This window comes from Hemitrygon akajei, chromosome 14 (genome assembly GCF_048418815.1).
Source record: "Hemitrygon akajei chromosome 14, sHemAka1.3, whole genome shotgun sequence".
Lineage (NCBI taxonomy): Eukaryota > Metazoa > Chordata > Chondrichthyes > Myliobatiformes > Dasyatidae > Hemitrygon > Hemitrygon akajei.
In genome coordinates this window covers 14,684,393-14,709,943 of record NC_133137.1, presented here as the reverse complement: position 1 = coordinate 14,709,943, position 25,551 = coordinate 14,684,393, and the positions used below count along the sequence as shown (strand labels likewise).

General features: G+C 40.4%; 2 protein-coding genes across 4 annotated transcripts in view; one reads left to right on the top strand and one right to left on the bottom strand.

Moving 5' to 3' along the window:
* slc8b1 (solute carrier family 8 member B1) overlaps nt 1-9,614 on the bottom strand; it is a 47,706-nt gene extending 38,092 nt beyond the window's left edge. Inside the window, exons 1-5 of one of the 3 annotated variants that reach the window (XM_073065492.1) lie at nt 9,463-9,614; nt 8,587-8,798; nt 4,979-5,131; nt 1,189-1,241; nt 304-361 (exon numbers count right to left, since the gene is read on the bottom strand). In XM_073065492.1, coding sequence (XP_072921593.1) covers nt 304-361; nt 1,189-1,241; nt 4,979-5,131; nt 8,587-8,784 — 462 coding nt within the window. In that variant the 5' untranslated portion in view covers nt 8,785-8,798; nt 9,463-9,614. Of the gene's footprint in view, nt 1-303; nt 362-1,188; nt 1,242-4,978; nt 5,132-8,586; nt 8,799-9,155; nt 9,282-9,462 lie in introns of those variants that run through there. The other 2 variants (XM_073065494.1, XM_073065493.1) reach the window with 2 other exon arrangements.
* The window catches only part of plbd2 (phospholipase B domain containing 2), a 29,645-nt gene continuing 13,629 nt past the window's right edge, over nt 9,536-25,551 (top strand). The window contains exons 1-6 of the mRNA XM_073065495.1: nt 9,536-9,917; nt 10,704-10,797; nt 13,952-14,125; nt 18,271-18,371; nt 22,725-22,939; nt 23,648-23,739. Of these exons, the coding sequence (XP_072921596.1) occupies nt 9,655-9,917; nt 10,704-10,797; nt 13,952-14,125; nt 18,271-18,371; nt 22,725-22,939; nt 23,648-23,739 (939 nt within the window). The 5' untranslated portion in view covers nt 9,536-9,654. The remainder of the gene's footprint in view (nt 9,918-10,703; nt 10,798-13,951; nt 14,126-18,270; nt 18,372-22,724; nt 22,940-23,647; nt 23,740-25,551) is intronic.

Below are 25,551 nucleotides of genomic sequence, written 5' to 3'. Positions count from 1 at the left end.
GTGAAAGAACTGGTTTAAAAAAAAACAGCAAAATTCTCAAATCAAATCTGAGCCAAGAATCAGGTAATATTGATATTTTGAACCCCAAATATAAACTCTATTTTGAGATCATTCATTCTTCGAACTGTCAGATTCTATTTGCTTTATACAAATGCAAGTATCCAGACATGTAGGCATGACAACATTACCAGCTAGAACACAAAAGTTAGTTCTAGCTTAACATGCCATTCAAAGATTGTGCTCACCCAATAAAACCATTATCACATATTAAATATTTAAATATATTCAAGGCATAAAGGATACTGCCACATTATGTGACAACTTTAAACTTGTAGATATGGCAGCCAGGTTCGGACAAAAGCTGAAGAGAAGCAAAATAATTATACTTGCCTTTGGAAATTTATGATCATAACATTGAAAAATTCCTAGTGTATGGGAAAATGGGAGAATCCATATTTTCATAAAATAGCACTAGCTGTTATGTGCCAACTAACTACAGGAAAGTTATGGTGCCAGTCACTCTGGATTTAACTTCAAGAATATTCCAAGAAAAACAACTTCTCGTTTATTTATAATCAGAATATTTGCAGAGCACAGAAAGACTGATGAAAATGCCAAATACAGAATGGTATGACTACACATTTTATCACTTTATTACTGAAGGTCAAGGAGAGACAGAGTGCTTCAGCAGAAATTTCAGCTCCCCCTTTACTTCAATTACTTCAGCATTGTGAAGCTGCAGAACAGACAAGACCAGTGTGAAGGAAATGGATTGCAATCTCACCAAAATCTAGAATGATTGGCTAAGAATTCACTGCCACAAGTTTCAGAACATGGAGCGAGTACCATTTTCTAACATAAAGGACTTTGTCTTTCATATTCTAGAGCCTGGAAATTCTGTGCAGTGGTAACTTGCATTGGGCTGGAGGGACATCTCTACTTTGAAGTCCAAGTAGCTTCAGATACCTCACTTCAGTCAATTGTCTTCAACTATGCTACATTTGCATCTTTATTTTAAAAGGGGTGGGAAAGTCACATTTTTCCAGAAAATGAAGCATGAACACCAGTAAAGACACAAATCAGAATCAATTTCAATAATAGATAGAGAGCAAAATTGACAGTTACTTTGAGAACTTAGGCAAGTGTCAGTAAAAGATTCAAGATTAAGTACCCAAAGACAAAACTTACAATTTTTCAGCTGTTATTCCAAGGAACATGAATAGGTAGAACAACCAAACAGCCTGTGTAAAGTATAAATTATGTTATTCAGTCAAGTGCTTCATTCAATGCCTTCATTACAATTTGATATCAAACATTTGCAAAAATTCAAATCCATAGCCCACAACAAATCAATACCATCAGCTACATTTTAGACTATTTTACAACCCATGTATTTTGTTCACTGACACTAGTGCAAAGCCAAAAAATTGATTTAATACTTCTGCTAAAAATAGGTTAAGAGAAGAATGCATTGAGGATAAACACAACACAAAAGGGAAGCAGAAGTGGTTTAAATAGTTTTTATGCCACTCTAAATCGAACCGACAAGGTTTTAATGCAAATCTTGCAAACCTGCAGTGCTACAAATGATTGCACACAGCAAATCACATAATCAACAGCAAGATCAATTAATAATTGTACATTAAGCAGCCATATTAACCGATAAATTCACTATTGGGTTATTTCTGAACATCACAAATTTGTGCATTAAAACTCACGACACCGACTGATCTGCTATTTTTCACACAGCATGTATCTACACCATATGTGTGATCATTGCAAATAATTTTCACAAGATGAGATTAGGGCTAGGCAGCCATTTTCAGAAAGTGTGGACTACTGTATCAATCCAAGCAACATCTGTTCATAATTCAAATTACTGATTAAGGGGCAATAGCCATGAACACAATACAGATTATAAACACAAGTTCTACAGATGCTGGAAACCCAAAGCAACACACATAAAATGCTGGAGGAACTCAGCAGGTCAGGCAGCATCTATGGCAAGAGTAAACAGTTGACATTTCAGACAAAGGCCTTTCATCAGGACTGAAGAGGAGTTCCAGACCAAAACATCAACTTGCTGTTCACTCCATAGATGCTGCCTGACCTGCCAAATTCCTCCAGCATTTTCTGTACAATACAAATTAACAGTTGAGGCCTGAAGAAACTGTGTACAATTAGTCAAGAGTTATTGGAGCTCAAATTGGAAAAAAAAAACAGCAAGGAAAGCACGACCCATAGCAAAGTGGGTCAAACATACAATCCTTAAATATTTTGAAAAGATGGCTGCTAGCAAGGGCAGAAATAAGAAAATGCAAGGAGTGCTTCAGATACCTGGATCATTGGGATTCATTCCAAGGCAGGGAGATGACTTATTCGAGGGCACTCTGCACCCATTCTGGAGGGGTATCAACATTGCTGCAGTGAGCTTTGCGAGTGGTACTTGGGAGGGTTTAAACTAGCATGGAGTGGGGCAGGGAACAGGCTGTGAATCACCAAGTGGAAGGATTGAGGGGAAGGTAGAGGTTAGGTCAAGTCAAGTCAACTAGAGACAAGTCAATGAAAACTTTGGGAATGACAATCTAAAATGTCCTTATTTCAAAAGAGCAGGTGAGTATGGAGTCTGGTTTAGCACATGGATCCACCATGCTCTGGGTATTACAGATAAAAAGGCTGAGAGAAGGGCAGAATGAGCAGCTCAATATTCCAGAGTAGATGCAGATATGACAGATAGCAGAGTTGCGACACTGAGTAGGGAGAATGCTACAGCTACAATGAGAGAAGACGCAGTGCAGGGTTCATCCGGTAGACACCTGGAATAAGAAAGGTGCAACCACTATGAAAGGATTATACTGAAGGTCTCCCAAAAGTCCGAGGAGCAAATATGCAGGCAGCTCATGAAAAGATTTAAAAACAAGGTTATTGTAATGAGGGATTTTAATTATCCTGATATTTATTGGGCCTCCCTTTGTATCAGGGGCTTTGCCAGCTCAGAAGTTAGGCTGCATCACGACTATTTCTGAAACAATATTTAGTTTGTGCAATCAGGGAAGGAGCCATACTTGTATTTGTACTGGGAAATCTCGGGCCAGATGACTGTATGCTCAGTGGGAGAGATTTCAGTTCAGAGCCCACAACTTCAAAAACATTTTTAAGATAGTATTGAAGGATAAGTCCAGTCTTCTGGTGAAAGTGCGAAATTGGTGGAGGGAGTACAATTATAACAATATCAGGCTGGAAGTGGAGAAATAGATTGGGAGCGACCGTTTGAGAGTAAACGCACCTCCAGCATTTGGGAATCCTTTAAAAGCTAGTTGCCAGAGTTCAGCACCAGCTCGTTTCTGGGAGGATGAAGGATAGACTGATAAGGATTGAGAACATTGGATGAAAAGAAAAGTTCCAGCAAAAAGAAAAAGGAAGCATTTAGAAGGCTTATGATGAACCTAAACATCAGACAAGGCACTTGAGGAATATAGAAGCAGGAAAGAAATTATACCAATTATGAGGGCTAAATGGGACCATGAAATGTCCTTGGCAAGGAGGTTCAAGGAGAATCCAAAGGCATTTTAAACACATACTGGGAGCAAATTTGGGAAAAGAATGGGTCTATTCAATGACAAAGGAGGGAATTTATGTTTGGAGCTAGAGAAAGTGGGTGATATCCTTAAAGAATAACTTCTGGCAGTATTCATCAAGATGGGGGTGGATCCACCACAAGTTATTAAACAGAATCCAAGATCTGCTTGACACCGAATAGGGAATGTAGTGACAGAGGATTCCACCCTCTCCCCGCCCTCCCTCCGGAAAGGGAGAGGACTCTGACCTGAGGTGTTCCACAAGGATCAGTACCTCTCGGCTGGATGAAAAATGCAAGTGGTCTGATTAGCTGGATATTGAGGAAGGGGCCAAAGGGTACATCAGGATATTGATCAGTTAGAAATTTGGGCAGAGAAATGGCAGACGGAGATTACTGCAGACAAGAGTAATGCAAAGCATTTTGGAGGTCAAATGCAAGACAAGACAGGATCCATCAGAGCATTGATATACCGAATAATCTTGGGGTGCACATCCTTAGCTCCCTGAAGGTGGCCACAAGTGGATAGGATGGTAACGAAAGCATATGACACATTTGCCTTAATCATTCAAGGCACCCAGCATAAAGGTTGGTGACTCACATTGTGGCTATTTAAAACTTCTGTCGAGCCATGTGTGTAGCTCTGGTTTCTACATTACATGGAGGATGTAAAGGCTTTAGAAAGGGTGCAGAAGAGGTTCACCAGTGTAGTATATTACCTGGATTGGAATGTATCAATTACAAGTTAGACACACTCAGATTTCTTTTATGTTGGAGCATTGAAGGCCTGATAGAAGATTACAAAATTACAAAAGGCATCAACGAGATGTCCAGTCAAATACCGGAGGGTGCAAGTTTAAGGCGAGTTGGAGTGGTAGACATGAGGCACGTTATTTATGTCCTAAAGGCTCAAGTTCAGATTGGGAGACCGAAAGATAGTTGAGATGGCACGGAGCAATGGTACACATATTGATGGAAACTACTTTTTTTTTTCTTTTTGTTAAATTCCGTACAGGTCATAGCTCCCTCCTCCCAAAACTTCCATCTTAAGACCAGGCTTGGACTACTAACAAGACCACAGCATTGATGTGTAGTTACACAATTAAAAAGAAAGGAAAGGCTGAAAAATTAAACTTCAACTAGCACCTTAGACCCCACAGCCACTTATCTCCACTCAACAATATTCAATTGTAAATGCTCCAGGTCCAACCAGAACGCAGGTTACATATGCTGGAGGCTTAAAGAGTTTGTCTCTGGACTTTATGCAAATAGAAACCAAAAAGAGAAATTAAAGCATAGGCAGGAAGCTGATAGCCAAGAACATTTAACACATTTGGGACTTCCATATTTTAACAGTTTTTTTTATATTTACTCTGTTTAATCAAAATAGCCAATACTTACATAAAGAACGATAGCCAACGGTAGCAGATTGTGGTAAAACCCACAAACAGCGCCCTTGAGGTAGTCAATAAAGCCACTTCCAAATTTGCAGTCTTCCGTAGACTTTACAAATGAACACCACTGGGATCCATTCAGCTGCACCACGTTATGACACTAGAAAGGAAACCAAGTAAGTTAGCAGCTTCAGTTCTATTCAACATTATTTTCTAAAGAAAATACCATTCATTCTATTGCTCAGTGCTTTCTAAATGTTCAAAAGTTGAAAGCTCAAAGTAAAGTTTATTTTCAGAGCACATACACGTCATCACATACAACCCTGAGATTCTTTTTGTGTGGGCATACTTAGCAAATCTATAGAACGGTAACTTAACTAAACGTCAGGAACTATAAACTGTAAACAAACAGTGACAGATACAAATTAGTAGCAATAAATAATGAGCATGAAATAACACGTAGTTATCCCCTTTTGTTCAAGGGCCGAATGGTTGAGGGGTAGCAACTGCTCTTGAACCTGATACTGCGAGCCCCGAGGCACCTGTACCCTCTACCTGATGGCACCACTGCATGGCCTGGGTGGTGAGGATCTTTGATGATGGATGCTGCTTTTCTATGGCAACGTTTCATGTAGATGTGCTCAATGGTTGGGAGGGTTTCACCCGTGATGTACTGGGCCGAATCCACTACCTTTTGTAGGATTTTCCACTCAAAGGCATCGGTGTTCCCGTGGCAGGCCGTAAGGCAGCCAGTCAGTGCACTTTCCACCTCACATCTATAGAAGTTTGCCAAGCTTTTTTGCTGACATGCCGAACCTCCGCAGACTCCTGAGAAAATAGAGGCGCAGTCATGGTTTCTTCGCGATAATATTTATACGATGGTTTAAATGCTGAGCATCCTGATGTATGCATCTTTGCTGTCAACTTTGACTGCCAACCATGTTGCTAAAAAGATAGAGGCACTTAATAATATCAGAGAGAAGTTAGGGACCTTTACATACATTCAAGTTAAATATTGTCCATATAGAAAGTCTCCACTTTACAAATCATTGTGCTCAGACAACAGGATTTGAGTTTGGATTTGTTTCCCTGCCTCCCCAAAGAGCAGGACAAGACAGTTTGCTGAATTCCTTAAAGCTGACACGTAACAGGTGTTCTGGTCAAATACAAGTTTGCCCAAAATGCACCCATTTTTTAAAATCATCATATTCCTACACCAGTGAGAATTTTCACTTCAAATACTTTCAGCAGGTGACTTCAGTGCAGCAACCGAGGGTTTGAAGACCTTTGACAGAAAAGCAAGGTGAATTTTCACCTTCAGTTAATATCCAGGAGACCAAACAACAATCAAAAAAAGAGATAAGTGTTGGGTGGACTTCAACCAGCTGATATATCCTATTCAAATTTATTCCAGTTTGAGGGACTTTGTTGTGTCAAAGTTAACTGCCAGACTTCACTTCATTGCAAAATAATTCTCAGCCAATGCCCAGAGGCCGAGAAAAATGCAACAAACTGGTTACTTTTAACCAAATGGGACATTCAAATCAGGACTCTGATAGAAAAGATACCAATTAAGATTTAAGAAAAATACACCATACAGAAATGTTGGATAACTCCAAACAGACATTGAAATACTAAAACTTGCAAGAAGAAAAAAAAACTTTCCGGGATGACATACAATTTAGCTCTGACATTTCTTTCTTTAGCATAATTAATATGGCCAGCTGTCTACACGCTAATCAGATTTCTTAAACTAGGAAACCAGCACATTAATTAATTTGATATAAATGCCAATCAACTCCAACCCAAATCCAATGACTAACCATACAAGTTTTTAAAGGAAGCGAGGGGAATAGGGAGCACTTGGGGAGAATATACACAGACAGCACTGTCAGGATCAAACCGAAGTTGCTGGAGCTGTGAACCAGCTGTACAACCAGAGCAAAGTAACGTAACACAGCTGCACAGTTCACCCAACCAAGGGGAGTGGAAGGAAGATAGGTTACAGAAGGACTTGTTTTAATACGCTGATCATTAACAAAGGAAAATTACTGGAATGAGGCTGCTGCTTAATCACTGGCAAACTTTTTTTTTGCAGATAACAAGCAGCTATAAACACTTTTCAGAACCAGACCTAACAAGTTACCTCGTTACTTCAAGAGAAAGTCAACTTGTTTATTAGTTTGACTCACTGAGTAGTGGAGTTTGGAATATTTATGGCAGTCAAGAACTAAACAGTCTAGGACATTTGCAAAGAATCATGACCAAGAAAAGAAAGTGTTTTGACAGTATTCAACCAGGATGCTTACAAAATTTAAACCTTTGAGAACATTATTGGTATACTGCTCTCTGCCCACTACAAGCTTTAGATAAAATAGTTTAATATTTATATATTCCATTAGTGACAATAATTGACTTGGTCACTAATTGTGAGGATTAAGAAAACCTAGTTTAATCAATGCCTTAGGCTAAATTATTCACCACACCCTCAATACAAGATTAAATCCTCCATTTGGAAATGTTGACTACCATAAACAAAGTTCGAAGTTCACAGATATGGCACCCCTAGATTCATTTTCTTGCAGGAGTTCACAGTAGAATACATTAGATTTAATACGTGTATGTGCACAAGAAAACAGACCGCATATATTAAAATTAAATAATACCGGGAACAAGAGTTGTAGAGTTCTTGAACGTGAGTCCATTAGTTGTGGAATCAGTTCGGGGTTGAGGTGAATGAATTCTTCTGTGCTGGTTCAGGAGCCTGATAGTTGAAGGTCATAATTATTCCAGAATCTGGTGGCTTGGGACTCAAGGCTCTTGTACCTCCTTCCAGATGACAGTAGCAGAAGAGAGCAGGGCATGGACGGTGGAGGACATTGAGCAGGACACGCACCCCTCATTCTGCAAATAGCCCTTTTCAATGCCTCCACTCAAAGAACACTTTATAAAAACTCATCCTCACCGCTTCGCTGAAGTGACAGACTTCTGATCTTTTCTCATCTGGGAAGAGCACTACCATACAGTTAACCCAGCAAAACTGGAGGAAACGGCTGCTGCTTACATTAACAGGGGAGGATATTCAAAAACATCCAGAGACAGAGAAGCAGTTTCAGCGACAGGTTGCTATCGATGTAATGCTCCTCAGACAGGATGAAGAGATCATTACTCCCCAATGCCATTCGGCTTTACAATTCAACCGCCAGGAGTAAGACATGTTAAAGTGCCGGGGTTAGGACTCAACTTTTTAAAAGCTATTATTAATGCTTTTTGAGAGGGTGATTTTAGATGCATATCATATTTTTACTGAGTTAAGTATTGTATGTAATTAGTTTTGCTACAATAAGTGTATGGGACATTGGAAAAAAATGTTGAATTTCCCCATGGGGATGAATAAAGTATCTATCTATCTAAAAAGGATCACGCGGTTACTCGTAAGAAATCAAAACTCATTTCCAACTTCTATTAGGTTATGAAATCAGAATGGAGAGAAAGCAAGCTAGAGATGGGGACTACTAACTGACGAAATTAACCCATTAAAGAATATTGCAAAGAGATAACATTTAAAAGCAAGATACCCAACATTACATTTAGGTCAAGACAGATAAGACATACCTCAGTTGACCGACCAGTCGCTTCAAGTAGACCAAGAGAGCTTGCATTAAGAATGTTTTCAGACGAATGGAGCTCAATTATTCCAGAAACGTTTTCAAAGCGACGTGAATCGGGAGTCCCGGGGGACTCAGGTGCGTAACCCTTCGCAGTCCTGAGCCACAGAAGCCAGGCGATCACAGTGAGACAGCCCACCTTCATGGCCGTGGGTCAGTCTAAAGAAAAGAACACGAATCAGCGCTCTTTCAGTTTGCGATTACCGCTCTACATTAATTATCCAGCAGATTAGGAAGTCGCTCAAGAAACGCTCGCTATCCTAACATAAATAAACCCAGGGAACTTATCAATCGCGAGCTTAGAAACAGCTGACATATTCAAATTACTCAAACGACATTAAAAAATAAAACCATGCTCCAGCTCCACTCTGAAACCCCAGTACTTACACCAGGAAGTAAATACAACAAATAAAAGTAAAGGGGAAATTTAATCTTCCAGGTTCACATTTCTACATCCAGTAAATCAGAACAGCCCTATCCCTTGAGCAAATTGTTCTCCATACGCAATGTTGTTACCTCCTTCCTGAAAGGTAGCAGGAGTACTGGCCTTCCAACCCACTCCACACTCCCAAAAAAAAACACTAATAACCCTCAATCAACTCATTACTTCCTCTTCCTCCCCCTATTTAAATCAGTTCGTTCCAATTAATGCGCAGGGTCAAGAAGACAGTGAAAGAAGAAGCACTGGCTCCGTTCGTGCTCTCATCTGCGGTCCGGTCCAACGTGAACCCATCACGCATTGAAGCAGACACGGTTTGAAAGGTCATTTCACGGACCTCCAATCAACGAGATCAGTATCTCCGAATAGAAATGCGCAACTTACTCGAAATATTCCATATGTTGCTATAACGCTCCGTGAAAGCACACGCAAATCATCATACACATTCACATGACGATAAAATGTACAGCACATGTATGCAAATGACTAACATCTGGCAAATATAGTGAAGAGCTGGACTTCCACCCGCACTTGTCAATCATACGCACCGGCGTCAGCTGATGTACCAGTCACGTGATGCGAGCTAGGGACAACATGGCGCTGGTCAGCTACTCTGAGGGACTTTGGTCCTACATCCAATGCCGGTCTTTCTGCCGAATGGCTGCTTGTTATCGTGTCCTGTCGTTGTCGCTGCTGGTACTGGTGCCTCTGGCGGCTCCTGAGACGCTGCGCCGCTCTGTCGTGCTCGATCAACGTACTGGGAGGCTGAGAGTGGTTCGGGGGCTGCGGCAAGATGGGATCGCGTGGGCCAAATTCACAGACAACATCAAAACCACAGGGTACGGACGGTGGGAGGAAGGAAGGTGGGGTGGCGGATGGGTAGGTGGCCGGGGGCGTGGGTAGGTTGGCAAGAAGAGTATATAGCAGGTGGGCTGCGGGTACAGGTAGGGTCACGAGGTGTAGGTAGATGGGGGTGAGGGGTGGGGTCGGGGGCAGAGGAGGGGGAGGTGGATGCGATTGGGTGTTGGGGGCAGAGGGGCAGGACAGGTGGGGTGGCGGATGGGTGCCCGAGGGCAGGGCAGGTGGGGTCGCGGATGGGTGCCTGGGAGCAGGGGATGCATGGTGGTGATGGGTGTTGGGTTGGGGAATGGATACTGGGGAGCAAGTGAGGTGAGATGGGGTGAGCGTCGGGGGCAGGGGAGGTGGGGTGGGAGATGCGTGGCTGGGGTGGGGGTGGCAGAGATGGGTGTTCGGGGGTCTGGAGAGGGATCCATTTGGAGGCAAAAGGCTGGATGGGGAAAGGGGACAGGATAAGTCTAGATGGGAAGAGTGCTGGAGAGTGTTACTGTTGATGAATGAAAAGAGGAAGACTGACAACTTACTATAAATTAACTGTGCCGGTTTCCACAAATCCTCTTAATAATCTCTAAATAAGGAATATTATGTGAGGTTAAACATACATGCATATGTTTAACCTCTAACATTAAGGACATGTGTTTATCTTTCCTAAAGTATAGTAGATTTAAGTTTTTGCCCATCTTGCAAGTGTTGATGATTCATTAACTTTTCTGTTTTCATTCAGTATGTTTAGCTTCCATTTATTTTACTTTTTCTGTCCTCCGTAGCTGGTCCTATCTTGAACTTGGTACCAATGGAACGTATGATGATAAAGTCCAGGCTTATGCTGCAGGAGTGGTGGAAGCTGAGGTCACACGTCCAGTAAGCTTTACTAATTGCTCTCAGATTCTAGTTTGCCGTGAAAGAAAAGATGTCAAGAAGGATTCAGAAGTGCTTCAAGAATTGTAATAACCAGAAAAAAGCTGAGTAGTGTACCAATAGTTATTTCACATTCAAAGCATTGGGCAACTATCTTAGATTGTAACTGGAAATCGAAAATGTTAGATATATCTTTGTTATAAATTGTTCATTTTAAATATGAATAAATCAGATATTTTGTTTGGCATCTTAATACCAATGAACTGCTATAACCAATGCAAACTTTTTTTCTCCAACCTACTCTGCATGTCACTTTTGTTCTGAAAGATCTCCCTGCTTTTACCCTTTAACAGTTCTTTATAAATTAGACTATTAGATTATTCTGCGGTGTGATGTATTGAAACTAAATCTGACCCTGACACCTGTCCCAAACATGTTGACTTTCTGTTTGGACGGTTATTACCAAATAAGCATTTGATGTTTACGAGCCAAAGTTGACAGAAGCAGGGAGATCAAAAAGCCAGCAAACCAGGAATCTTATAATTTATGGTCTGTATGGCTGCATATTTATGAATGAACTTGGCACTCTATTTTCTGCAGATGAGAAGGATCAATGGTGATCTCATTGGGACATTGAAAATACTTAGAGAGCTCATTGTCTTGGAGTTAGAGGGGAGTAATTTCCTGGTTAGGGATTCCAGAACCAGAAAATCGCAATCTCAAAGTATGGTGCCATTTAGTATTGAAATGGGAAATTTCTAAGTAGAGTGGTGGATCATTTGGAGTTCAACGTTCCAAGTAAAGTTTATTATCAGAGTACATACATGCCACCACATAGAACCCAGAGATTCTTTTTCTGCATGCATACTCACCAAATCTACAGAACAGTAACTGGAAAGAGGATCGATGCAGGAGCATAGAAAGCAACAAACTGTGCAAATGCAAGTATATATAAATAAATAGCGATGAATAACGAGAGCATGAAATAACAAGATAAAGAGTTCTTAAAGTGAGATCATTGGTTGTGGGAACATCTCAGTAGATGAGTGTAATTATCCTCTTTTTTTGTGCAAGAGCCTCGAGGTTGAGGGGTAGTAACTGTTTTCTGAACCTGGTAGTGCGAGTCCTGAGGCTCTTGTGATGGCTGCAGCGAGGGAAAAAAACATGGTCTAGGTGGTGAGGATCTTTGATGGATGCTGTTTTTGTATGACAGTGTTTCATGTAGATGTACTCAGTGATGTACTGGGCAAATCCACTCCCTGTTGTAGGGCTTTCCACTCAGAGGCTTTGGTGTTTCCATACTAGGCTGTGATGCAGTTCCACGCACAAAGCAAATTAATCATTTTCTGCAAATCTATAGGCATTGTACCTTTGCACTGTGCCTACTGGTACAGAAGCAAAAGTAGCGCTGAAATTACCACACTCTGCATAAGAATTGAGAAATTGATTGTAATCTGGTAAGGAAGAAATCTGTTTTCCTTTGAATTGTACTCTGGCATTTTTAGAATACTTTTAATTTTCAATTAATGTCCACTGCAAAGGACGGTAACATTGTCAATGCAAAATACTTAGCATGCCAAACTCAGTTTGGATATTGTGCTGGGCTCTAGGCATTGTGTGTGGTAGGAGTGGAGATCACAGAGGAAGTTCTATTCTTGTTTACAGGTTGAGGCAACAATCTAGGTAGATGGGTGGGAGTCAGCAAGTGCAGGATGTGGAAATAGGATTTGAGGAGATAGATGACAGTATCTTTCAGGTGCTGTGAGCATGGCTGGGTAGAAGTGATCAGCGGCTCATTGATTTTGATGAGGGTTGTGAGGTAGGACTATGAGGCAAATGGGCACATCCTCAAATACAAGAACAGCTCTTTAGAAAAAGGATGAGGAGGAATTTCTTTACCCAGATGGTGGTGAATCTGTTGAATTCATTGCCACAGAAGGCTGTGGAGGTCACGTCATTGAGTATATTTAAAGTGGAAGTTGACAGTTTCTTAATTAGTAAGGGTGTCAAAGGTTGCAAGGGGAAGGCAGGAGAACGGGGTTTAGAGGGATAATAAATCAGCCGTGATCAAATGGTGGAGTAAACTCGAGGGGCCGAGTGTCTAACTCTACTTCTGTATCTTGTAGTCTTGTGCTTAAGATTTAGTTCAAATGAGTTTTAGTTTTTGTATTTTTTTTGTTAGTTTATAAATGTCTCTAAAAGTTGGATAGTGAAAGCTTTTAAAACTCAATTTAATGTTTACCACCAGCAAAGACCCACCCAGCTTTGCTGGCTTTGAAAGGCTATCGGGCACTTTGGAGATTTTCTCACCTGAGGTCCCCACAGACATTGAAAGCAAAGTGTTGGTCTTGGGGATGCAAAGTGCTGGTGAGACAGGCCCTCCACGTAGATGCAAAGTCAGTGTGGACACGAGGTGAAGGAAATCGGGAACAAGTGAGGATGGTAGAGCAACCAGAACATGTATACCTAGACAATTTGGGGATTTGGATGAAATTATTGTGAGAATGAGGTTCAAAGTTCAAATTTCAAGTTCAAAGTAAATTTATTATCGAAGTGCATGTATGTCACCATATACAACCCTGAGATTTATTTTCTTGCGGGCATACTCAATAAATCCAATAGCCATAATGAAATCACTGAAAGATTGCGACAACAGGGCAGGCAACTAACGTGCGAAAGGTAACAAATACAAAATGAAAAAAAAATATATAATAAATATAAGCAATAAGTATTGAGAGCATGAGATGAAGAGTCCTTGAAAGTGAGTCCTTAGGTTGTGGGAACAGTTCAATAATAAGGCAAATTAAGTTGTCCCCTCTGGTTCAAGGTTCTGATGATTGAGAGGTAATACCTGTTCCTGAACCTGGTGGTTCCAATGCCACCATCTGCCCTTTCTAATGGCAACAATGTGAACTTTGAAAATAAGGTTGAGAATTGTAAAGAAGAGGTGTTGCTAACTATGGGTCAATTTAAGTCAACATGTATTAAAGTGGGTAAACAGGACTTGATTATGTTCTGCTTCCCAGTTCAGTAATGATTGATTACAATTTGAAACAGATTTTCTTGTAACATTTTAATTGTTACCAGCATCAAATTCCCTGTATGTGTCCTCGTACTTGGCAATAATAAAGGATTCTGATTCTGTTATGTTTTCCAGTATATTTATAAGCATTGGATGAATACATTATTTAACTACTGTGGATCCTTCAAATATCAGACGCCCTACTGTGGCAAGCTTAAAAATTACATTGAGACTAATCTGAAATGGATAGAAGAAAACTTGGCAGAAATTTCACTGGCGGACAAAGAAAATAAAGCGTATTGGCATCAGGTAAGATCAAATCTAGGTACAAAAGGACTTGAAGTCAAAATTGTTAATGAATCAGAATCAGGTTTAATTCCACCAGCATATGTCATAAAATTTGTTAACTTTGCAGCATCAGTACAATGAAATACATAATAGAGAAAAAAACTGAATTACAGTATGAATATATGTTAAATCAAATAAAATTTGTACTATTTTTGTACTACTTAAAAAGTAGTGAGGTAGTATTCATGAGTTCAATGCCCATTCAGAAATTGGATGTCAGAGGGGAAGAAGCTGTTACTGGATCCTTGACTGTGTGCCTTCAGGCTCCTGTACCTCTTTCATGAGGGTAACAATGAGAAGGGGCCATGTTTTGGGTGATGGGGGTCCTAAATGATGGTCGCCGCCTTTTTAAGGCATCGCTCCTTGAAGATGTCCTGGATACTATGGAGGCTAGTGTCCACGATGGAGTTGACCAGTTGTGCAACTTGCTGCAGCTTAACAGGGATCCTGTGCAGGAGCACACCCCCCCTCCCTCACCATACCAGACGGTGATGCAGCCAGTTGGAATGCTCTCCACGGTACATCTGTAAAAGATCTGCGAATGTCTTTGACATACCAGATCTCCTCAAACTCCTAATGAAATATAGCCGCTGTCTTGCCTTCTTTATAGCTACATTGATACGTTTGGTCTAGGTTATGTCCTCCGAGGTCTTGATGCTCGGAATCTTAGATTTGCTCACTTCTGGTCCCTCTATGAGGGGTGGTGTGTGTTTCTCTGATCTTACCCTTTCTGAAGATGGCTATCAGTTCTTTCGTCTTCCTGACGTTGAGTGCAGGGTTGTTGCTGCGACACCACTCAACTAGCTGATACATCTCACTCCTGTACGCCTTCTCGTCACCATCTAAGATCCTGTCAACAATGGGTGTAATTTCTAAGTTTGAATTATAAGAAAATGGGAGGGCAATGAATCTAAACATAGCACCCGTCAGGGTGGTCACCATCTATGCAGAGACAGATGGAGATAACAGGTCAGCGAACAGTCAAATGAGGTGATTGAGCTGAAATTTAAACCTGGTCTGCTATATATTTCTACCAGCTTCTGTTCAGATATTATATTTCCAGCATCCATAGCAATTTTTTGAACATGCGGCAATGCAGAGTTTAAAATCCATATGATTTGGCAAATTGTAGATCGGCAAAACTGCACTGTCGCAGAAGGCTTACTGCTCTTTCTACTTTACTATGGTCGGGGAGTCTAGGACTGGAGGCACAGCCTCAGAATAGAGGGACATCCATTTAGAACAGAGATGTGGAAAGTTTTCTTTAGCCCGAGGGTGGTGAATCTGGAATTTATTGCCACAGATGGCTGTGCGACCAAATCATTGGATATATTTAAGGCAGAGATTGACAGGTTCTTGATTAATTAATCAGGGCATCAAAGGTTATGGGGGAAAGGCCAGAGAATGAGGTTGAGAGGGATAATTATGTAACAGGAAGAAAATTCTTTGTTAGCTGTGGTGATTGTGTGTCTAAAGTCCATGATAATGTGTTTTCTGTGACACGAGGATCAACGTTTGGCCCATTGTTCTGGCTCTGCATGCTCCCATGAGGTCAGATTATTTCAAAATACAAGCTGAATTTTGAGAGTTTTACAGATGGCAGGCAATTGTACTCATCTGTTAGGACAAATGACCTGGATCTCTAAACCCTGCGGTCCGGTCTCTTACTAGCATTACAGAACAGATGAGTTCAAATTTCCTTAAACTAAATAAACAAAAAACAGAAACTTCGGCTATTGGTAATAAAAAGTGTTAATCTTAGAAATAAACTTGATCAGCTGGCCTTTCAAATCAAGCCCAGCATGAAGAATTTAGGCATCATTATTGACCATGAGCTAGACTTCAAAAATCACATAAACGATATTATTAAGGATGCTTTCTTTCATTTTAGGAACATTGCAAAAGTTTGATTTCCTATAACAACTCAAAATGCAGAATAATTGATCCATGCTTTTGTTTTTAGACTATACTGTAATGCAGTCTTTTCAGGACTGGCTGAAAAAAGGGATGTAATTCAGCCGCAGCTTGTTCAAAATGCAGCAGCAAGAATCATAACCAAAATAACAAAATCTGGGCACATTTCATCAGTTTTGGCATCATTACACACTGGCTGCCTACGTCTTTTAGGATCAATTTTAAAATGCTCTTAATTGTATACAAGGCTCTGAATAATCTAGCTCCTCTGTATATTTTGGAGTGTCTTTCCCCTTACATCCCTGATCATAATCTTAGATCGGTGAATCCTGGTTTGCTTGGTGTTCCCAGAGCCAAGCATATACAAATGTAAAAACTAGAGGAATTTAAGGTGGGGGGGGGGGGTCATATGTGAGGCAGGGTTTGAGGGTCAGCACAACATTGTGGGCCGAAGGGCCTGTAATGTGCTGTACTATTCTATATGTTCTATATATGGTGATGTAGCCTTTTGTTCTTATGCACCAAAAATCTGGAATACTATTCTGACTGAGATATGCCAGGATAGTACAGTGGAACATTTCAAAACACTTCTTAAAAACCTTTTTAAAAGTTTGGCCTACTTATAGAATTGCTTAATGTCTGTTGATGTTGATTATATTTATATAATTCGATATATTTAATTACATTTTATTCGATGTAATGTTTTCTGATTTTTAATTTTTTCTTATTTTTATGACTATATTGGTAAGTTCTTTGCATCAATTGTGATTACAAAAAGTGCTATAATATATAAAATTATTAAATAAGTAATGATGGAATAGCAGAGCAACTCAATGGGCCAAATGGCCTAATTCTGCTCTTGCGTCTTATAGTCTTGTAGTATTGTACTCTGAGTAAATCCAGGATTTAATTTTAGAGTTTTCACTTTTAGTTCCATGAATCACATTCCGGTTTGAAAGCAGACTTATTCACGCAATGGCGTTTATACTGGTAGAAATGTCAGCAGTTGACCTTGGCATGGAAGCGTTTAAATTATAGTTTCCCCAAAATAATTCTCCTTGCACATTATAGTCAGCTGACTTTTTTTAGTATTGCTTAGCTTGTTAATGTCATGGTTCTGTGGTAACAAGTGGCACTGCTATTTATGAAATAAGGGAGTAGGAACAGTATGGGAAAAAATTTAAAACAAAAAAAAAATCCAACCTCTCAGAGATTCTTTTTTTTAAAGTGACTTTTAAAATGGCAGCCACATTTGGCCCAGATGCATTCAGAATAAACAGTTTGCGTGGATATATTTAAATATCCAGATTATCTCTCCTCTGTGTTGCAAGATGGGCAATTAAGCAAAATTATCTAATCTTATAGAATGCAGTTTGGTTTAAAAAAAGGCTTTCAGTGATTGTATTATGCACTGATCTTCAGCTTTCATGTACATTCAACAAAATAAAAACAAAATTTTGTAGCTTACTGGCTGGCTCATGAATATGTTAACTGGAAAGCTAAAGCTAAATTTCCAAATAGCTCTTAATCTTCCTTCTTAATCAAATTCAGCAGAATAATATTTTTAATTCAGATTTCCTGCCTGGTGCTTTTTTACTGTTAGAAGAATCATTTGGTTTTGGAGATGAGGACAGCACGGTAGTGTAGTGGCTAGCACAACGCTTTATGGTACCAGCAACCAGGGTTCAATTCCCACCGCAGCCTGTGTGAGGTTTCCTCCTACAGACCAATGACATACCGGTTGGTGGGCTAATTGGTCATCATAAATTGTCCGGTGATTAGGCTAGGATTAAATCAGGATTTAACCGGGATAGCTCGAAGGGCCAGAAGGGCCTATTCCACACTGTATCACAATAAGTGCTATTACAGTGCCAATGACCTGGCATCAATTCCACCACTGCCTAAAAGGAGCTTGTACATTCTTCCCATGACCACGTGGGAATCTTCTGGGTTACCCCCACATAGTTAATTGGTTATGTAGGTGTAATTGAGTGGTCTAGCCTCCTTGGTCCAAAAGGGCCTGTTTTAGTGCTGTATCTCTAAATAAATAAGTATGAGCATGCCAAACAGATTTACTTCGATGTTGTTAAATTAAAAATGAAAGCTGTTCAAGTAGTCTATGGTCAAGATTATTCCCCTAGTGACCAAGAATGTATGACTGAGGATGTTAAAATTTCCTTTAAATTCATCAGGTGCATTTGGCGTTACTGCAGCTGCAAGGACTGGAGGATGGATATAATGAGGATATTCTGTTTCCTACCAGAAAATTGAACATTCAGCCTTTTGGATTAATGTAAGTACTTTTTATAAGTCACACACACTGCCGTCCAAAAGCAGTTACCTTGATTTATTCCCATTAATCTCATTCTCCTTTGACTAAATAAATGGATGTTGCTTCTGGTTTATGATTGTTGCTTCTGATTTTTTTCAGCTTCATCAAATTTCAAGTGTCGGGCTTCTACATTTTTGTTATGTGACAAGGCTTATGATTCTATGGCTAGCAAATGGGGTTGAGGTACTGTTTGCCATAATCTTTTTGATGTGGAACGAGCTTAGTGTTGGGATGTGGAAATTGTGGTTTGGGGTTGAAAGAGCTGCCTTGATTTGTATTATCACACGAGTGCTAAAGCTGTAGAAACATCTGTAGCGTGTCCTTGCAAGACATTTGTACAGGCCTTTTGTGCTATACCCATCTCAACATGCATCAGCCCAATGTGTTACTCATGGGATATACTCTGGAAAATCTGGCAACCAGTTACGTGCCCAAAAATAATTCTCGCCATTTTGGACGTAGTTTAAAAACACTGGCCACAGTTTAAGAGAACCTGTTTTTTTTTCTCAACATGATTCTTTACACCCACCTGGACCGGTTTTTTTTGAGGGCCTTGTTTAGTATAACAACTGTAAGGATGTATCTGTGACAAAACAGAAATAGGATATATGCTGATATCCTATCAGCATATCCTATGTGCTGATAGGATAGCACATCCTATCAGCCTGGGATGTGCTAACATCCTTACAAACAGCAACTTTCTAACTTGGAAGCAAAAGTACAATTATGTGAGGTCACGTAATGATGTAATTATTCCCGTATTATCACTTCATGGTTCTGAATTTGAAACCAGTCCACAGAGAACTGGTCTCTTTATACCAATTGTTGGTCTCTTTACACCTGCTATAACGATCCTGAACAAAATTTAGCTTTGGGTACTTTTGAGGGAATTTTAAATAATTTAAGCCAGCAATAAATTCTAAAATGCCAGTAATTACTTTTCATGCAGCTCTGCAGAGAGGAACTTCAGTGGCTGGAATGTGTTTATTTGATTTTAGTCTTCCTCTACCTTTTATTTAATGCCATGGACCCCTACCATTAACCGAGGGGTCCGGGGATCCCAGGTTGGGAACCCCCGAGGCACAGATTATTCATGAAGGAACTTGAAAGCACTGGTGCAATTGAGTACATTTCTCTGAAGTGGAGGCTGCAATAGATTATGAAAACGAAAGCAGAGAGCTCTGTGGTATGCTCGACGTCTTTACGCCTGGAGTGGGACGCTGATCACCACCAAGTAGAAAAGTGTTTCATTCCCTCATGCAGATATGCCTGACTTCAAGTATAACAGAGTCCACACTCTCCTGAAAAAATAAAGTATAGCCTATTTGTCAACAGCTTTGAGTACATTGGCAGTGTTTTACGTGGACTTTAATAATAAATGGAACGAATTTGGAAACTGCTCGGGCAGTTGGTGATTGGGCTGAGTTGTTTTCCAATCTTGGCCGTGCACTTGCAAGTGAATTGCCGAGACTGGAGAACAACTCAACCCAATTAATAATAAATTGAAATGATAAGTAGTTGTAATGTAACTTTCTGCGCAACTTGATGACTCTGTACAGAAATTACTCATTGTGGCTAACAGCGGGGGAGAAAACACAATGGTTGCATATATGTAGATAGGAAACCAGAAGTATTACTATGGGATTTGACCTTTCCTTCACTCGTGCACTTACATATTCCGAACTAAACTTCTATTTTCATATTTAGTATAAACTGCAGATATGTTAAATTGACACTCTTTGTATTGATCTGACTTGTCCTTTTTTTCAGTGTTCTACACACTCCCTCTGCTGTTACCTTTGCACTTCAGAGTCCCATAAAAACCTATCTCCATTTTTCCTTCATAAGAGAATAACGAGTGACTGAAAATGCTGAAAAACCACCATTTAAGCATTGATTTGTTTGCTAAATGATTTTTAAGGTCTTTCTCATTACTCTTGAAATATTAACTCTTTCTCCCAATCAGATGCTGCCCAATCTGAGCATTATCAATCTTTGCTTTTGAGTTTCTTTCACGCCATATTGTGGGTTTGTAAAAGGAACACTGCACCTGTCAGCTGCGTTTCCCAGAACATAGCTGAAATAGTTCCTTCCCGACTGTAAATGCTGATTTCTATTGAAACCCCCTGGTTTCCTTGGCTGATATGAATCTTAACTTAAGGGTCAGTAAGGAAAACAAAAAGAAAAGGTTCCATTTTAATTAAACAGTCAAATGTGCACAAGTTGGAACGCATCTTGAACTTCTTGGTCACTCGTACACTAGGCTGTCAGTCTGCATGAAAGCTCACAGCATCTTCTGAACGTCGCTTGCAATCCATCTTGAGCAAACGGGTCTCCCACTGGGTCCTATCCTGCGACCGGCTCTCCCCAGAGCCTTCTCTCTTCATCTCCTGCTGAGCAAAAAAAAACCCAAGACCAATCTCAGTATCCCTCCCCAAAAAAAATCTCCTCCCCCCCCCCCCCAGTTCCAGCATCCTAATGGACGACACACATTCCTCATCATCCCTTATCTTCAACAATAATCCAAAAAGGCTGAAAGCAGAGCAGAGCTGCTAAGTGAATTACCTACAGCATAACAGTAAAAATGTGAACCAGGGCATTACACTATATTCTGTCGAGAAGTGGCGCTGTTACTGCTTAAGGTGACAATTTCCGTGGGACTTGGAAAGCATCTAGAACAATGTTTGTTTCCTCCCAAATGGATTTGGTGTTTTAATCTCTTGTCTGATGCAGACAATTACAGTCTGACTAAGTACAAAGACTTGTATTGTCATAAGGCATCTCAGCAATGGAACAGGCTAAATTAATTTACCTTTTCCTAGATTTTCCTTTTATGTACATTTGTGTTAATGTTTGTATTAAGTTTTTCTTTGCTGGTTTTTATTGTATCTTATTTGCTTTTGAGCAATTTCTATATAAAATCACTAACTTGAAGACCTCTCAACTCATGGAGGTTTCTTTTCAGTTTTTACTAATAATGTGGACCTATTAAGCTGGAAGTCTGACTCGTGACTCTTAACCGAGCTGCCTCTGCTAAACTAACCAGGCCATTCTGTTTTATCACAGCACTAAGTTTGACCACAACTTCCCCTGATATGTTTCAGTTAAATAGTTCACTAATTTTTCATCTTCGGTGTTACTTTGGGTCTTGTGGAGTATTGAGTCTGCTAAAGTCTCAGCAAGCAGCTTTACTACTTCAGTAATGTTGTTGAAACACCAGACATGGGATAGACCACTTCTCCTTTCCAATGGATGTAATCATGTTGAATCTTCTGTGATTATACTCTGTATAAAATTCTAAAGGGATTGGACAGACTGGATACAGGGGGATTGTTCCTGGTGTTGGGGAAGTCCAGAACGAGGGGTCACAGTTTGGTGATAAAGGGGAAGCCTTTTAGGACCGAGATGAGGAGAAACATCTTCACACAGAGAGTGGTGAATCTGTGGAGTTCTCTGCCACGGGAAACAGTTGAGGCCAGTTCGTTGGCTATATTTAGGGGGGAGTTAGATATGGCCCTTGTGGCTAAAGGGATCAGGGGGTATGGAGAGAAATCAGGTACAGGGTTCTGAGTTGGACGATCAGCCATGATCATACTGAATGGCGGTGCAGGCTCGAAGGGCCAAATGGCCTACTCCTGCACCTATTTTCTATGTTTCTATGCTTCTATGTTTTCTCCTTCTTGGGCCCTTGGCTCTCAGCGGAGCATAGGCCATTGCTGGCCTCCGGTCTTCGTTGTCCAAAGTCAATGGTATAGTTGGAGTTCACCAATGCTTCTGTAATCCATTGCATCCACTGCGCAGGGGATCAGTCTATACAGCTTCACCAGCCTTGTCCACTTCCACCTGTTACGCAGGGACGCAGGACTGGACTTTGAGAGGCATTGTGCTCTCAGTAGGTCTAGCAATCTCCATTTTCTTCCACTTGTTTTATTTCTGTTTCAGATATTACTGTGGGCCTCCAATGAACGAAGTAAATTGTGAAACTGTTTTGCTGTGTTTTCACAGTGAAGGAGAAGGGATTTTTTTTTGTGTGTCACAATAGTTTCTGGTGGTGTCAGTTCAGATTTTTAAGGCACATTGATATGTTTTCTATTTGTGATCCTTGTGTTAACATTAATTATGTATTTCTATTATGCATTTTCATTTCCTTCTGCACCACAGCTATTTATTCTGGGCCCAACCTTCCTGCAAAGAGATTGATATTGGCCTGAGAAGCTTGTGACAATTAAAGATTTTCTTGCAGAATAACTCGGCTTATTATCCTTTTGATCACACTTTTTACTTAATCATTTTAATTATTTTCAATAATTGTAGACTCTTTCAGATGTCCGGTGACTTGGAAGATCTAGAAAGTGTGTTTAATAAATCAGACAGTTCAAAGAGGTTCGGTTCTGGATCCTGCTCTGCATTCATCAAGCTAATGCCAGGCAATAAGGAGCTGTTTACTTCTCATGACACCTGGAACAACTATCAGACAATGCTGAGAATTATCAAAAAGTACAAGCTGTCCTTCAAGTCCTTCCCAGGAGGTATATGTGTTGCAAATACAATTCAGCACTTTTAACAGCTGTGAAATCCCACTGTATAAAACTTTAGATCACAAATAAGCAGAAATAACGAACTTTGCATTTTTTGTCTTGTGATTTGTATAGGTGTGCACATTATCAGGGAATAAAAGTGTTGAATTTCAGTATTCTTTGGAGGCCTTAACTGGACAGTAAAATCTTGCTTTTGCTAGGTCTTGGAAGAACCAAGCTTAGATGACTAGATTTCGATAATATGCCCTTGCAATTTTTATCATTTGCCTATCACATTTGGGATCTGTTTGAATTATTCCATCTTCTTTGGTTAAAAGTATTCTTTGTATGCAGGTTATTAGAATATGGGGAATATTTCCTGACGACTTGGTCCTGGCATATAAAAGTAAATAATTTGATGTGTTGTGACTGAGCTAAATGGGAGTGTGCATTTGTGCAAAGGCAATTTATTTATTGAATTAAAACAGTTTTTAAAGTTGCATCTGTCCACAGAGATGCTGATCCCTTTGCCATCCAGAGGAATTGTGTCCTGTACCCTGGCACTCAAGATGAGGTGCTTAAATTTAAATATTTTCTGCAGTGAGTGCATCAGCTGTAAACAATGATTCTTTTATGAAATAAATGAGTTTAGGTTCACAAGCTACTGGAAATCTAAGGAACTAAATTAACTTTTTTTTCATTCTCTTCTGTTCTACATAGGTGATTTAATACCAGGAGAGGTGCAAGCTTTTTCATCGTATCCAGGGACGATCTTTTCTGGTGATGATTTTTACATCCTGAGTAGTGGATTGGTGAGCAGTTTCTTGCTGAGTTTTTAACTTTCTTACTTTCACTGGCCTGACAAATATGTAAATATCTTTGGATATTACTTATCTGTTGGAGCATCAGTGGAGTTATGTTAGAGCATGAACATTTTGAATTATTCCAAGGATGGGCATATACTCGTAAGACTGGTATGTATAGCTTGCCAATGAACTGCCCTGGAAGGTGGTCACTGTACCTCCAGATGGTAGCTCACTGTCAGTTTCCAATTTTGCAGCTGGGTGTTTTCACAAAGGTTGGAGAATGACTTTTTCCAGGTTTGAGTGGTGCATGTTGTTGAGAGGAAACTGGATGTGATTGTATTCCCTCTTCCAGCCCGGTGAGACGGTTCTCTCGCACTTCTGGCAGGCTTGTAGATTGCAGAAAAGAATTGCGCAGTTGGGTTGTGAACTGCTCACAGCTGAGCAGCTCTTGGAACAACTGCCCCAGTTAGGTTTCCTCCCCTGACACGCAGAAGTCCCACAGGTTCACGTATGGTGGAGAATTGGGTGATGACAATGTTGATGGAATATGAAAGCCATTCCAATATGTCCATCCATGGCCTCCTCCACTGTTGTGATGAGGTCACACTTGGGTTGGAGGAACAACACCTTATATCCCATTTGGGTAGCCTCCAACCTGATGGCATGAACATCGATTTCTCAAACTTCCTCTAATGCCCCCTACCCCCCTCTCCTTTTCCCATCCCCTTTTCCCTCTCTAATCTCATCTCCTTGCACACCCATCGCCTCCCTCTGGTGCTTCTTCCCCTTTTTTTTTCTTTCTTCCATGGCCTTCTGTCTCTTTCACCAATTAACTTCCCAGCTCTTGCATTCATCCCTCCCCCTCCAGGTTTCACCTATCACCTGGTGGTTCTCACCCCTCCCTTCCCCCCCACCTTTTAAATCTACTCCTCAGTTTTTTTTTTCTCCAGTCCTACCAAAGGGTTTCAGCCTGAAACGTCAACTGTACTCTTTTCCATAGATGCTGCCTGACCTGCTGAGCTCCTCCAGCAGTTTGTGTGCATGTTGCTATGGAAACCAGAATGTTGTTTTGAATTTGTTTCACTTTGACACATTAATTGAGGCATTGAAGATGAAAGTGAAGACTTGGAATCATTGTGCATATCCTCACTTCTGACTTTGAAGGAGAGAAGGTCATTAATGGAATTGATGAAGGTGATTGAACAAAGGAGCAACATCTCAGTACCACAGAATGCTGGAGGAACTCAGTGGGTCAGCAATATCTCAGTGCTCAGATGTTGTCCTCGAGCGCAACCAATTTCCTTCTCACAACTTGCATCTCCCACCAATGGAAAGCTTTCCCCCAGATACCCATTTCTATTAGAGCTCCCTGATAGCTGAAAGTGTCAAATGTTTCCTTGATGTCAAAGTCAGACACTGTTACCTCATTTCTGGAATTGGGTACTTTTGTCCACGTTTGAAATGTGCTGTGTCGATTTAAGTGGCCTTGCATGATTCAAAATGGTCATCGTTGAGCAGGTTCACACAAACGAATTCCCCTCACAAACTCCCAATGACACTTACAGGCACTCTCCTCAGAGTAGATAGATGGAGTGGCAATTAGCTGGGCTGGGTTTGTGAAAAACAAAGAAAAATAACAGATACTGCAAATCTGAAATAAAAGCGGAAGGTGCTGGAAAAACACAACAGGACAGGCTGGTTCTGTGGAAAGTGAAACAGGTAACTCGGCTGAAAAAAAAATGAAAGGCTGTTTATGTCACCACATACAGCCCTGAGATTCATTTTCATGTGGGCATACTCAATAGATCCATTGAATAA